This window comes from Rhinolophus sinicus, chromosome 3 (assembly GCF_057876585.1).
Source record: "Rhinolophus sinicus isolate RSI-liver-muscle chromosome 3, RSI-T2T, whole genome shotgun sequence".
NCBI classification, from domain to species: Eukaryota; Metazoa; Chordata; class Mammalia; order Chiroptera; family Rhinolophidae; genus Rhinolophus; species Rhinolophus sinicus.
Genome location: NC_142503.1, coordinates 181,013,766 through 181,029,721, shown reverse-complemented (window position 1 = coordinate 181,029,721; position 15,956 = coordinate 181,013,766). Strand labels below are relative to the sequence as shown.

Genomic DNA, 15,956 nt, shown 5'->3' with positions numbered 1-15,956 from the left:
ACCTCCTGAAGGTATCCTAGAAAACATCATCTTAGCAGAGAGGCCTTCCCTGATCACGCTCTGTAAATCAACAACTTCATTTTTACCTGCTTCATTTTTCTCCACAGCACTAATCACCCACCACCTGACACAACATACCGTGTATGTAATATACATATTACGTATATGTATATATGTAATGTACATATACACATACTATACATATGTATGTATGTGTATACGTATGCATGTGTATACATATATACGTATGCATGTGTATATACAGATTTTTAGCTCATTGTTTGTCCCCATTTAGAAAAATAAAAGGTCCATGAGGACAAGGATTGTCTTCTGTTTTATTCACTCTTTTATCCCTAGTGCCTAGAAGAGTGCCTGGTACATAGTTCGTTCTCAATACATATTTGTTGAGTGAGTGATTAAACTAAAATATTATCAAATAGCTAGAGCGTGTTTAATGGTATCTCCCTAGGAAATGCTGTCCTGTGGTTTGGTTCAAACACTAATTATTTTCAAAAGGTTTGGGAGCGAACAGAAGAAAAGAGATGGGGAAACCCTGTGCAGTAGCCAGGGACAACTGTATTATTCTCTTATGTTGTGCATTATCCCACATAGGTCAATGATCAGAAGAAACTCTTCCTAAATTTGGTTGATTAGTTTAGATATTCAAAAACAATTAAGGATAAATTCATTTGGAAAGAGGTCTGCTAATAATGAAAATATCACATTATGCCTAAGCAAAAATAAACAATAGTCCCATTAGGAAATACTTATGAGATCTTCAATAGCTGAGAATTTTCAGTGACGGGACTCAGCATGTTTGAATGAAGTGCACAGGGGCTTTGGAGTCTGAAAGTCCTAAGTTCAAATCCCATTGCTACCACTGCTGAGCGCTACGATCTTGGGCAAAGTGCTTAACCTGTCAGGCCGGGCCCTAAATTTCCCTCCCATTAAAATGAATATACTGTATTAATGCCATAAGAATTAAATGGTAAAAGGACTAAACAGGAAAACATACGTTAAAATACCTTGAAAAGATAATACTCCCTTCTCATTTGCTAGGTTATCTTTTCTTCTTAACTCAGAGTTCTAGCCAGTTTAAAATGATCTCCAAAGCCGTCTAAATAATTTGACACTTCTTATCTATAAATGGTGGTATCCTCTCATATGAGTGTGTGTATGTGTGTACATATATGTGTGTACACATACACTGCTTAAAACTAGGACTGGCTGAGTATGCATTTTAAAAAGTGAAATGCACAATTATCATAAGGATGGTTCTTCCATTTCATTTGACAAACAATCCTTTTTTACAGTGAGCATGTATTAGTTACATAACCAAGAAAAAAATATTGCTAATTTCATTGTGGAAAAGGAAAGCAATTTCTTAGAATAAAAAGAAAGAAACCTTCTTTCACCCACATCATGTTTTCCATGCTAAGTATGTCATATCTTCAATTTTCAACCACGTGAAGCTATAGAAGATAAACAGATTTATGGCAGACAAGTCAAAAAATATTCATTCAATTGAAGAAAACATGTCTTAAAAACAACTTTTAAAAATATTTTCAAAAAATGCTCATTTTCCACTTCTTTGATTCATCCAGAAATATTCATCAGAAAGAAGTGATTGTATAAGCATGGGAACCACATTCCTTTGATTTTAAAATGGTTCTTCAAAAACAATATGAATCCATCAATTCAAGGCATTTTTTCTTCTAATCCTAAATCAATGAAAATGCAATATACTTCGAATTTTATTCTGTTTAGAGTCCCTAGAAAAAGGTCTCACTCAGAGTCAAACCATGCAGTCTGGCAGAGGGAAAATTTGCACAGCGGCCGTACAAACGCCGAGACTCACCTGGACCTTGACTGACATCTGTGGCAGCATTTTCAGAGAGAGGGAAAGAGAGAGGAGAGAAAGGGAGAGAAAAAGGAAGAAGGGTGTTAGCACACACACACACAATGCAATGTGCCCTTGCATGACGAGCAAGTTCATGCAAGACCCCAAAAGTGCTCGGCTTCTGAGCACTTAGCTCTACCTTCACCCAGAAACCACCCATGCAAGCCGAGGGGCCGAGCTCCCTTTTCACTGTGCATGTAGCAAGCAAGACGAGCTTCACATCTGTCCGGAAAGACATCATCCTGGAATCAGATAGTGCTCCAAAGAGCCAAGCAGACTGGAATCCTGCAAGAATATTGGTTAAAATATTCTGGTTGATTTCTGCATACCAACACACAAGCAAATCCTCCTCCTCTCCAGACACAGAACACGGGACATGAAGTCAAGCAAGGTTTCCCAGCAGAGAGGAAAAATCATAATACACCACTGCCTTGAGGAACAAAGAAAAAGAGTCATAAGAATTAAGAGCAAGTTGCAGCATTGTTCGTCACTTAGGGCTGAAGGACACAAGACCCCGAAACATTTATAATTCCCTCCCTCCCCAGTATTCCCAGTGACCATCCTTCATCCCAGACAGCATTGTGTGTGCGCATGAGACTGTGTGTGAGTAGATCATTCGCCAGACAAATTGAAATCCTGCCTCCCCCTTTAATTTTTCTCCTTGTTACCCACCTCATTAATGACAGAAATTGCCATTTAAAGTCACTGCTGACATCTACAAATAAACATCCCACCCCGGGAAGGTTGACATTTGAATCAAGCCAATGAACTTTCAAAAATGAAGAACGGCTCACTCCCATCTTCTCTGTGAACACAATCTCCTCCTCCAATCCTCAAAGGTAACACAGAATCATGCTGGAAAAGCCAAACCAACAGCCGCCCAAAGCATTGACCTGGGAGGACACACTATGGCTGAGGAGAAGGAACAGGGCTACTCCCGGAAACCACGGGCCATCGGGGTGTCCTGGATGACTCACTTAGAATCATTGAATGGTGACTCTGGGATATTCATAGATATTATCTAGTTTAATTCTTCAGTGTTAAGATGGAGGATGAAAGAGATTGTGAGACTTGCCTAAGGTCACACAGCTAATTCAGGGACAGAGACCAGAAAAGACGTGTAGATCCCTTGAATCCCACCCAGTTCAACATTCATTCAACGGAAACCCTGGTCCCTCAAAGACATATGGAACCTGAATTCAGTTTGCAAGCTAAAATGAGCACCCGGAAGCCATGGGGGAGCCGGGTGAGTGCCTCCCAGCTATCCCATGAGTGGGGACAGGGATTATCTTCTGTGCCTCTAATTTGCTGCCATCAGATTTGTAAAGTTGCCGCCAGTTCCCTAAGGCTCTTGCTCCAGAAAACTCCAGGTGCTGACCTAATGCGCTGTGCCTCAGCATGTGGGAGGGGCATTCGCTCAGCAAGAGCTGAGCTGTTCTCCAGCCCACACACCCTGCATCCCGCTGTATCTGCCCAAAGAGACTTCTAGAGAGCTCAGAATCATTCCCCAGCCACACCCCCTTTCAGGTTTTCTGGTGAGTTGTTAGATTAGGGGTGGAAAGGCAGCAGGGAGGAAAAAAAGAGACAAAATAGAAGAGGTGGGAAGAACAAACATTCTGCATAAGTACCTCAGCAGAGCCATTAACTATGCCTGATGGATTGCCTAGAATATTGTCATTAAACTACCCCTTCATTAAACAGGATATCAAACTGGTTAATGTGGTTGAGTTTAGCAGTGGGAGCGTCAACACTATTGTTCTTAGAAACACACTCTTTGGGGCCACAAAACCCAAGGGAGACAGGATACCGTGGACCCCAAAGCCCTTTCAATAATAAGTTGTGGTTACAATCCTAAATTTTAGAGACAGGTAGATCTGGGTTCAAATCTCAGCCTGCTAGATGTCCTTGGGTCAATCATTGAACTCTCTCTAAGAGTCCTTTTCCTCAGCTATAAAATGGGAAGATAACAGAGCCTCCCTCATGGCAGTGTTACGAGAATTAAATGAGATTAAATACTTGTAAAGCACTTAACTCAGTACAAGGCAAACACTGCATAAATGTTAGCTGCTTTGATTGTTATCATTTTGAATTACCACTGACAGAATTACCAAAAAATGTTGACCAGATGGCTCCCTGGAAATACCAAGAGACCACAGGAATTAAGCTGTATTTCTTTCGGTGATTTGCATTCAACTCTGCCACTTGTGAGTGAAAAAGGCTGCTCCAGCCCTCCCCTCCCCTGGGTCGTCTCTCGTCCCTCCCCACTCCTCAGTGGGAAGTGGGGCAAGAGGGAGTTAACAGGTTCTGGGTGAGCAGAAGCAGGAGCCCAAACAAATTCTATTCTTATTTCTTGTGTTTTCCCTCCTCAAGCTTTCATTTGGCCTCGTTCTAGTCCTGTGCATAAAAGATAAAGCCTCTCTTTTTGCCAAAGAGGGCCGATGAGGCCACCAAGAAAAACGTCTTCAGCTGAGGGTCAGGGTCCAAGCTCAGTTCCTGGCTATGGCACCGACCTAGAGGCAGTTTTGAGCGTTATGTCCAATTTGAGGAACAGAGAGACACAGTATCACCTGGCCCCTGGCCCAAGAAGCAGTGAATTACCTGAATCTCTGCATTCAATTTTGACCAAGAGAATGAAATGGCCAAGGTAGGAGTGCAACAGGGGAAGGGGTGGGAGAGGGTGGGGGTCAAAACCTCAGCAGTATCCATCTGCTGTTTTGTCTGCCTGGCATCCTTTTCCCCTTCTTTTTGTAGCAAGCCCCAGTTGTTTCCTGAGGAACCCCCTTTCCCACACTTCTTACGTGTGGCTTGGTAGAGATGACCCCCCACCCCCACCTTAGCTCCAAGGGTAGACATGTGACTCAGGCCAGGTCATGGGAATCCAGGGCCGGATTGCCAGGATTCAGGCTCTGGCTCTACAGGCTGTGTGACTTTGTGCCAGTTACCTAAGCTTTCTGTGTTCCAGTTTTCTCATCCATAAAACGGGTGTGATAATAGTTCCTACCTCCTGGGGTTGTTATGACGAGCTTAGAACAGTACCCAGCATACGGAAAGCACCCCCGTCAATGTTAGCTGGTAACTTGCTTACCTTCATATGAGTATTTAAAAACAAACAAACCTACCTTTCTTGTGGTCACACAGCAAGGAAGCCTGTCTTAGGATTTAGCTCTGGCTGTGTCTGACTCCATGCCTCCCACTTCTGAGGTCACCATCCCCACAGCGCCCTCTGTGGATGCTACTGGTATACAGCCTGGGGTCTATGTATCGGGCCCCAGAATTGGCTGAAGGAAATATGTATGTGTGAATATGTGTATCATTTTTTAACACAGATAAAAGTGGGGGCAATTGCAGAAGAAAAGGCAGCTGACAACCAGATGTAATTGATCCAGGGGAGATCGCATCCTCAGCCATGCCAGCACTTCCCAGCTCCCTCCTGCTGTTTTATTTTCTCACACTGCTGGGCCTGTAGTTTTCCAGAGCCCCACTGCATTTTAATTTATATTCTATTTTCTCTCCTAGAAAATAGGTCACACCCAAGGCAGAGTTCACAAGGTGGGGTCCCGGAAGGTTTGGCTGGGCCTTGCCTGCAGGAGGCTGGCTGTGTGGCCCAGCCCACACTCCCCAAAGCTCCTAGGGGGGCGGAGGGAAGGCAGGGGGGAAATCTTGGACTCCTGCCTCTTGAGATGACCTAGTCCAAAAGAAGGGTTAAGTGGAAAGCCTCCCCCGCTAAGCTATACTCTGCAAGTGCAACCGTGGCCGATGGCGGGTCCCTTCTTTTTTCCCCCCGTGCAGTTAGAAGAACCAAATCTCCCCAAACTGCAGGAAATTGTTTCCTTTGAACTTTAAAATAGCCATGCTGATCATATGCACTTGTAGCCGAAGTTGTTGTTGAACATGCAATAAGTGTCCATGGGGTATTGAGTGGAGGTGGCAATGCCCTAATTTACTTCTTCCCTGGTTGTGAAGCCAAAGAGGGTGGGTGAAAGGTGGCAGCAGCTTTCAAATCCTTCCTCTCCTGGGTGCTCCCCCATCCCGTGTCTGAGCATGGCATTGCTCACAGAGGTGGCTACAGACTGGGCCAGAATTTGTTTTGACCAGGATCCTCCTGTCCCAGTGTGTTCTGAGCACCTGCCATCCACCAAGGTCAGTGGAAATGCCAGAGCAAGGAGGATGGAATAAGGGAGGTGCCAGGTTGTGTGAGCCCGCCCTCAGCCCTCCTGTCACAACAATAGAAGCAATGAACACTGATCAGGTCCTGCCTAGAGCCTGTGCACTTGTTACTTCCCTGCCAGAACAGTCTTTGTCCGGCAGATGTAAGGTTGTTCTTCACTTTCTTCAGGTATCAGCTCAGACATTCCTTCCTCAGAAAGCCCTTCTTTAACCACCTTCTCTAAAATAGGGACCCTCCTCCACCACTTACCCTGCTTTTCCTTCCATCATGGAACTAATCACTATTTGGCATTAAATGGTGGGTCTATAGTTTTATATCCCCCATTAAAACACAAGTTTCATGAGAGCAGGAGTATTGTCTGTTGCACTGATGGCATGTATGCCCCATATACAAGCAGGGTTTGGCCCATAACAGATGCTCAGCAATACGTATTGGATGGTAACTAGATTGTCTCGATACAATTCCCTGAGATAGATTCTATTAGTATCTCCATTTACGTATGAGAAAATTGAGACTTAGAGACATTGAGGCACGTGCCTGTGGACAGAGGGGCAAAGCTGAGATTTGACCTGGGGTCTGTCTTCCCCCCTTAAACTATATCTAGAAACCCTGTTTTCTTCTGTGTTGGCCTCATGATCAGGTGGATTGTCTTCATGTGGTAACAAAGATGGAATCTAGCAGCCCTGCAGAAGAGAAAGGAGCTACTTCCTGGTAATTCCAGTAAAATTTCCTGGGAAGGTTCTCTTTGGTTTGGCTTAGGTCAGATGTCTGTTTCTGGGTCAGTTGCTATGCCCAGCATCACATGTCAGAGGGTGAATGTGGGGATAAAATGGGGTCATGTCTCCAGGTCCCTGACACGAAGCCATACTGTTAATAATAAAACTCCCACCTATTGAGCATGCTCTGTGTGCTGGGCACTGTGCCAAGTGCTTTACATACATCTTCTTATTTAATTCTCACCAAAACCCTACCAGGTAGGAGCACCATTCATCCCCTTTTATAGATAAGGAGCGTCAGACCCAGTCCTCTGTCATTACTAATACCCTCTCATAGTCAGAGGAGCACCTCAGAGAAGCTATAATTTGGAATAAAACAAATAGTCTTAAACCAGGACAGGTACCCATCCAGCTACAAATTAGGGATAAGAATACTGGGCGTCTCCCAGAAGCGGAAAAAAGGCACAGACCAGGGCAGAGGGAAGGGGTCAAATGCAGCACGACCACAGGCCTGGATAACTGGAGCTGCTGACCTGGGCTATCTGCTTTAGACGAGCCTGTACTTGGCCCTTCTGCGGCCACAGCCCCGTCCCCATCCACCCCCACCCCCCCGGAACTGCAGAGTCCACAGGGCCAAATGTATGTCCCCACCCAGAACCAGCAACATGTGCCATGGACCCCTTGTGGCGTACACATCGGCACTTGGAACTCCTTGCCCAAATTTCCCCAGTCCACATGGGCTTCCACCTCTTCCCAGGGTCCATTCTCCACAGAGCAGCCCAACCCACTGATGTGTGTACTCCAGTGTCAGAAAATGGCCGACTGTTTGCAGGAGCCGTGCACTTCTGCAGGTTAGTTGCCCACACAAATGTGGGCCCTGAAGGTGGTACTGAAAGTGGAGAGAGGAGAGGCTTCCCAGTGGCCTCCATATATATTCTTGCCCCAGGCCCACAAATACCGGACCTTCCACTGAGGACCACCCCCGACTACCACATTAGGAGAAAAAAAAAAAAGGCAAAGACTGCATCTCCCAGAGGCCTATCTTTTCTTGGCCCAGGGGAGAATGCGCACTAGGTTCTTCCCTCTCCTTCAGGAACAAATACAGAAATGATTTTTTTTAGTTGAAAGCTAACGCAAACTTCCAGCAGCGAAGGGGCTGGGTTTCGTGCGTTCTGGGGCTCTTTCCGGCGCTCAGTGTCTGAGCTCTTCAAACACAGGAAGAGTTGTCTCTCCACAAAAGGCCAGGTGGTGTAGCTTCATCCCGACACAGAGCCCATTTATCCGCCTTTGTAGAAGACGGAGCCCCCAAGCCCTGGTGCTGTTTGCTTTTGTTCTTTGATGCTAATAACTCGAGATTGCAAGATGGAGCTGTGTCAGGTGCCAGCCAGCCTGGGAAGGCAGTGGCAGGGAGAAGAGCAGGATGAAAAGCAGGAAGGAAAATGGATGGCACCCCTGTGGGCCAGGCCACTGCGGTGCCCAAATACCGGAGGGGCTCTAACATAGTAGCAGCGGCCTGAGGAAACAGAACTTGACTGACAGTTGGGGGATGAGGCAGTGTACTTGTTACAGATATAACCAGAGATCAGTGCAGGTAGCACATTTTTTTTGTTTTTTTTTAAGCTTTGGGAGTTTTGAACACAGACCACGGGGCTAAGGCAACCAGGGGTTTGAATCGTGGCTTTGCCACTTGTTATTAAAAATGTTTGGGGCTAATGGATAAAGAAGTTGTGGTATATATACACAATGGAATACTATTCAGCGGTAAGAAAAGATGATATAGGAACATTTGTGACAACATGGATGGATCTTGAGAGTGTAATGCTGAGTGAAATAAGTCAGACAGAAAAAGCAGAGAACCATGTGATTTCACTGATATGTGGTATATAAACCAAAAACAACAAAAGAACAAGACAAACAAATGAGAAACAGAAACTCATAGACATAGACAATAGTTTAGTGGCTGCCAGAGGGTAAGGGGGGTGGGGGGTGGGAGATGAAGGTAAGGGGATCAAATATATGGTGATGGAAGGAGAACTGGCTCTGGGTGGTAAACACACAATGGGATTTATAGATGATGTAATACAGAATTGTACACCTGAAATCTATGTAATTTTACTAACAATTGTCACCCCAATAAATTTAATAAAAAAAAAACAAATGTTTGGGGCCAATTTCTTTGTTTCACCTTCCTCTTCAGCTACATGGGAATAACGTCTGTAGAGTCAGTTCTGCTAACAGCAGCTATGCATCCCTAAAAGTCACTGCGCTATGCAAAATCACTCAGGCAAAACCACAGGCTTCTAGGGAAAATGCCGTTGGGGCCCAACACCCCAACACGTCATCAGTGACACATAATAAAGATAGTGAAAATATCTTCCACTGTAACAGTTCTTCATGTTTCCTATGTTCCTGTCTTTGCAACAATTGTGTTGCGCTTTGATATCCTGTAGCATCCTTCAGTAGTGATTCAAGTTGCTGGGATGATAAGAGATTGACAGATTGCAAGTTTAAAAATTCTCAGCACTTCGTACTTGGAAAATGGAAATAATACCAAAATAATCGAGTGCTTGCTGTTAAATGCTTTCCATGTATTAACACATTTTATCATCACAACAGCCTTACGAAATCGTGTACATGATTATCCCATAAAAAGTAAATAAAAATAAAAGATAGGAACCCATTTTTACAAGTGTTACATGGTTAAGAAGTATATAAATATTACAATGAGTACAGCACTGGAGAAAGACCTGAAGTTTGTTGTAGAAGTGGAAAGCTCGTGAGTTGTTGCGAGATAGTGAGAGAAGGGTCATCTGAAATTGGATGGAAATTTGTAACACCAGGAGTGAATGGGTGTGACCCATAACACACACGGAAACTGAAGTAGCTGGCACGTGTTTGAGGTGTGTGCGTCTTGTGTATGCCTACACCACTTGATTCAGCTGGTTGCAGTTTTCTGCCCTCCCCTGGTGTTTCTTACGGATGAAGTCATGCATAATCAAAAGCAAAATTATTATGCTCAAATAGTTCCCTAATATATCAATCGCATTGGAACAAATTTACATTTTCAAAACACGCATTATAGCAGAACTGACTGTACCTAATTTATATGACTGTCAGGATCAAACGAGATGATCCATATAAAGTACTTAGCACAACGCCGGGCACAGAGGAAACGTTCAATAAAAACTTATTGAAACTGTTATTATTAATGTCGCTGTTGACACATCCCTTGTAAACTGAAAGTGCCAAGTTGAACTCCTATCGAGCCGTTTAAGCTTTGCAAACAAAAGCATCTCTAGCTAAATATTTCCCAGCCTTAGGTCATGAGCTTGGCACCTACAACAGGCTCCCACCCACCAGGACGAGGGCTTCAGAGAAGTCCTCATAGCAGATGGACACTGCAAGAGACAGGGCCCAAGTGCCATCTTACTAGGTGAAGAATTGAATGCTGAGCTCCCCAAATGAGAGTAACCCCCCAGGGAGAGACGTACACACTGCAGCTCAGAGAACACTAGGAAATCAAGAGAGACACTGACCTAAATGAGAAGCTGTCCCATCATCTAGTAGGATAGAGAGGAGTACATCACAGAAGGGGAAAGGAATCAGTCAATCCTCTGTTATAAAAACATCCCAGATGCAGACATCTTCAATTTCCCCACCTCCTGCAGATATCACAGGGTTCTGAAGGCAGGAAGACTTGGGTAAAAATCCTGGCTCTTCCACATGCTATGCATTTGATCTTGGGATGTTAACTAACCTCTCTGAGCCCTTACTTCCCCATCTGCAAAATGGGGACAATCTACTGACCTTGTAGGACTGATGTGAGGGTTATAAAGAGCTACTGTATGCAAAAGCACGGAGAGGGCGTCTGGCACAGACGAAGTACTAATCAATGTTGGCACATCAAAATTATTGTATTACTTGACCTGAGTGATTTCCTTGAGAAACAGGATCAGCCCTCTTTCCAAGAATTCCTTGCTTGCTGGAAAGATTAACTCCTCAGGTCTTATGCCAATTAGAAGTATGACATGAGGAAAGCAAGTGGGTCTCCCTGGGTTTCAGCGGAGGTGAGTTCTACAAATTTTGCAATTCAGTACAAAAAGAGCCTTGGAGGAAGCGGCCTACTGGCAGCTCCTCGGTAGGGGGCGCCGCCGTGGAGAGCAGAAAAGAGCCCAGGGTTTGGAATTAGAGGCCATGTTTTTTTGTTTTGTTTTCCTAACTTTTTTATTGTGGTAAAATACACATAACAAAATTTACCACTTCACCCTTTTTAAATGTACAATTGAGTGGTATAAAGTACATTCATATTGTTGTGCAACCATCACCACTATCTATCTCCAGAACTCTTTTCACCTTGCAAAACTGAAACTCTGTACCCATTAAACAATACCTCCTCAAACCTCCTACTCCCAGCCCCTGGCAATCACCATTCCATTTTCTGTCTTTATGAATGTGACTAATCCAGGAACCTCATATAAGTGGAATCATACAGGATTTGTCCTTTTGTGACTGACTTATTTCACTTAGCATAACGTCCTCAAGGTTCATCCATGTTACGTTTTATGTCAGAATGTCCTTCCTTTTAAAGGCTGAATATGGTGTGAATAGGCCACGTTTTGCTCAGAGGAGTTCTGGTTTTGAGCCCTAACCTTTCAGCCTAGTACGAGCCGTGTGATTTTGGGCAACTCGCTCAGCTTCTCTGAGCCTCAGTTTTCACATCCATAACTTGTGGGAACAGTGGCACTAATTACATAACCAGGTTTCAGTGAGGTTTACATGAGACCATGAACATGGAAGCACTTTGTAAATAATTAAGTGCTATGTCATTCATCTACTCAATCTGGAAATATTAACCCAGTGGCAATTCCTTACTAGCCACTAAGCTAGATCCTGGTGTAAAAAAGATTAAGTAGGATGCCTAGTCACAATGATATAAAAGAAATTCAAAATAGGACCGAGAAGAGAAGTGCAGGGATAACTATCCATTGTAATCTCTGCTATTGACCGACAGTCTCTAACATCAGGCACCTGTGACAACATTGTTTACAAATGACCTCATTTAATCCTGACATTTGTTAACCCTTCACAAACAAGGAAACCAAGGCTCAGGAAAGTGAATATCCCCAAGTCCACTCAACTCACAAGTAGTAGCCAGGATTTAAACTCAAATTCTCTGAATCCAAAGTCCTTTTCCTTCCCACAGTACCATCTATCCTGCCCCTATTTCTTCTTCCCTCACTGGTCTAACCACCCAAATCTATCACCCGATGGGACATGGGGGCAAATTTCAGGAAATTGGTGTGGAAAACTGGTAGAAAGAACTGATGATCATTCAGTATTTCAGATTGTCCACAACTCCTGCTGCTGACCCATATTTCAGAAAAAGGATTATAAGTTGGGCAACACATCCAAAACTGAATTACATAAAAATACAACATCCAGCAAGATGTGACTAGGAGTTCCTTGCTCCCCCTGCCAAAAAAAAAAAAAAAAAAAAAAAAAAAAAAAAAATTCTGTGGTCAAATAAATTTAGGAAACAGTGAGTTAAAGAAAAGTCATCCAGTATCTCTATGGCAAGATTTCAGAAAGCCTCACTGACACTAAGAGATATTGTGAGGTCTAAGAGGGGATATAGTGTGCAGTTTTCCCAATGTTTTTGAAACATGAGACACATTCCCCTCCATTCAACACCTAGTAACATCTCACGGAACAGAGTTTGAGAAAGGCTGGCCTCAAGTTTCTCCGAACAGCTGGGAAGTCTCTTTCATCATAAGCCTTTATCTTTGCCCTTTTTGTTCCCACAGTGAGCCTTTGTGTCTGGTTCAATTAGAAATAGCTAACATTTATTGACCATTATTACATGCCAGACACCGACTTAGGCACTAGAGACTCAACATAATTGCAGGCGATGCAGTTAGTAAATCTAATAAACCACGAGAGTACATAGACATGATAGGACGGCTGTATATGGCCATCTGTTACTGCATTTAGTACTAATGGCGGATGGGGGTTGACAGAGAATGCTTCAAAATTTTTGCTGGAGAAACCCTTGAAGTGGCCCCCAAAGGGGGGCCAGCAAGAATTAAGTGGAGAGGAATCTTAAAAAACGTTTCACCAAAAACTAGCCAGTGGTCAGGTTGACACCCCTGAGTGCTGAGCTCCCTGAGAGGCATGCAGTACACCAGAAAGACCGTAAGCTCTGAGCTCAAATAAATGCTCTTTATTATATGACTTTGGTTAAGTTACTTAAACTATATCTGTAAAATGGGATGTCGTGCGGGGAGTCCGGTGGGGTCTCTGGTCTCGCTCCCCCCATAAGAACGCAGGATATGGTGAGGCCAAAAAGGAACACCCATGGAGCCATAGGTAGGGGAGTCATACCACTATATTCTCTCTGGCGGCACTATACTCTCACTGGAGGCTGGATCCACACTGTCCGCAAACCGCCATCCACGCTTGCCAGCCCAGCCGCCATCTTCTTGCTAGGCCCCCATTCTTTCTCTTCTCTGCTAGCATAGCCACAGCAGTTATATTAGTGGCCAATGGCTCACTGGTTACAGCTGAACTCCAACTAGCCACAGCTGATGGCCATCCCATCACAGTTGATGGCCATTTACTACCTGAGCCAGCACCTGTCTATGTGAGGCTGAGAGCCTGGAAACTGCTTTCTGGGGCTCTGCCCCCACATGGGATCATTTCAAATTCAGGGTTGTCAAGTGGCAAATGCACATCAAATGCCTAAAGATCTGCCTGACACCCTGCTCAGCACACATGAGTGCCATTTTCTTTGGCTGATGACATCCTGGAGTAATGTGTTAAGAAAGAGTCTGAGGCTGCATATGGGCTTGGAAAGAAAAGGGGGTCATGATTGATTAGTAGTGCCTGCCATGGGCTTGAGAAGGAAGGGAGCATACACTGGCTCAAGTGAGCTGGGGACTTTCAAATGAATGCTTCCTCAACAGTCCTTGACCTGCAAAAAGGAGTCTTCTAGAGACAGACCGAGGGAACCTCGGGAGAAAGCAAGTAGCTCTCACAGACGGCTCTCTAACCACCAAGCTCCTGTCAGCTTTTCTGCTTTCCCTTCTACCCATCGCTTGCTTTCATTTTCAGAAAATAAACAAGGTTGATTTCTTCCCTTTGTAAAGCAAGGGTGTCTCATGATATCAAATGAGCCCAGTCTCTGCTCTGCACCTAAGAGAATCTTTTCTGAGTCTGAGAACCTAGCATGTGGCCTACTCATCGTTGCCGGTCCCATTCTGAAGGGCTCAATAGGATTCCACAGGCCCTTCCAGGGGGGACTCCGGGACCCCAGCCAGGAGGCATTCCACCGCAAGGAATGCTAAAGATCAACTACGCAGAGGGGCAGCCCCTTGAAGGAACTTCAATTTTATGTATCAAACATGCTTTTTGAGTTATAATTATTACTAAACTCCTGTGGTACTATATGTTTATAAAAACATAAAAGTGGGGGATATGTGATTGTTTCAGAGAGCAGAGTAAAGGAGATGCAGGGAATTTTAGAAGGGGAAGAGTTCTAGGGTGTCAAGCAGATCCACTCCTTTCGTTGTACAGGTTCACTCCACTGACATGTACACATCCGCTACACGGATCCACGTCAAGGGACTGTGCTAGACACCGGGAGACAGCAAATCAACAAGACAGACATGGGTCCTGTACTCTTGGAGCTCCCAGGCTAGCTGGTGAGAGAGGCCACAAACAATCAGACAGGCAATTAGCTATTTAATTATCATTGTGATCAGTGCCATGATGTTGTACAGGACCCTTTGAGGCTCAGATGAGAGACACAGACCCAAGACAGAGCAACTGACATGTCCACCCAGCTGGACCATGTTGAAGGTGAAACCAAAATGCCAGGCACCTGTGTCCCAGTTCACTGCTGCTCCCGCTGGGCCACAGGTGGGGCACCAGTGTTCTGACAGGCGTCTGGGAGAAGAATCCAGCACTAAGAGTATAGTGGTGACCACTGGGGGGGAAAAGCAAGTGACCACATCTCTGCAGCTTCCACGGAGGCACAACAACATGAACTTGGAGATTTCGCTGCCGTTCTTGAACACTCACTCACGCATTATAGTTGTGGAAAATGATTTTAGTTACCGTAGGGTGGGAGCCTAAATGCTAGCGCCTTCAACAATCAGGACAACAAGGAAGAAAGGGGAAAGCCTCCTCCGGAACCAATTAGAAAGGACAGGGACTAGGGGGTGTAGACCCACCACACAGCTGAACTCTAATCTATCTGCTATACTTTGCTTGAGAATTAATCACACAAATCCCTTGATAAATCTGAGGTTGTTATTAGACAACACTAATATCCCCCTTAGAGTAATCCAGACAAATACACTGAGAGAGGGGGGCGTCTCGAGTGGCTGGAACACAGACCGCTTTCACATTCCCATGCATGCGCACACAAACGACTGTACAGGCACTGCCCCGCCCCCCAGCCCCCAACCCCAGTGTCTGTTCCCAGTAGCATGAAGGGCCTCTGCCCTGATTGCCTCAGGCAAGCAGGGTAAACTGAAGAATGGGAGAACAAGGCCTGATTCCCTCTCTTCCCCAACTCGGCCACTGACCTAGTTCTCCACAAGAGAGGATTTTTTCCTTTTTGGTCCTGCTTGTTTGTAAACCGTGCCACTCCAGAGCAGACATAGCCTAAGGCGGGCCGAGCTAGGAAGCAGGAAAAAGGCAAGAGACTTTGAACTTTGGTCCCCAGCTGCCATTTCTTAGGTAAGTGAGTAGATGGAAGTTCTGTGAGGATCAGAAGAGTTGGGAGAGAGCAAGAGGAGGCAAGCATACCACCAAGGTTATCCCACTTTCATATTCTCACTCGGCCCCTCACTGAACTAGAAGAGCTGCCTATTCTAAAATGACCCAACAGAATTCTGCTGCTGACTTTATCTATGACTTTGGGTGGGTTTCTTACTCCTGAGTCACTGGTCTCTATAAATAACACAAGATATTTTGACCCTGCTGTTGTCACCCCTCAGGTATGTTTTGGGCTGACTCTAGCTGAAGGAAGATGAGGTTCTTCAAACTGCAGAAATTGACCTGGAAAAAGATTAGACCTGTCAGGAAAAAAAAAATAAACACAAAATGCAACTGACAGCAGCTGAAAATGCACATGGTAAAATTTGTTATTGACTGAAAAATTGAAGGA

The 15,956-nt window shown here is 44.7% G+C and overlaps 1 protein-coding gene across 37 annotated transcripts in view; it reads right to left on the bottom strand.

Moving 5' to 3' along the window:
* NRXN3 (neurexin 3) overlaps positions 1 to 15,956 on the bottom strand; it is a 1,515,532-nt gene that overhangs the window by 1,410,195 nt on the left and 89,381 nt on the right. For 31 of the 37 annotated variants that reach the window (XR_012494578.2, XR_012494579.2, XM_074327130.2 and 28 more), the window contains one exon: positions 1,859 to 1,876. The exons of the other annotated variants lie outside the window; for them this stretch is intronic. Coding sequence is in view for 29 of the 31 variants with exons in the window: in XM_074327130.2 (XP_074183231.2) it covers positions 1,859 to 1,876 (18 nt within the window). In the remaining 2 variants the exon portion in view is untranslated. The remainder of the gene's footprint in view (positions 1 to 1,858; positions 1,877 to 15,956) is intronic. 37 annotated transcript variants of the gene reach the window in all.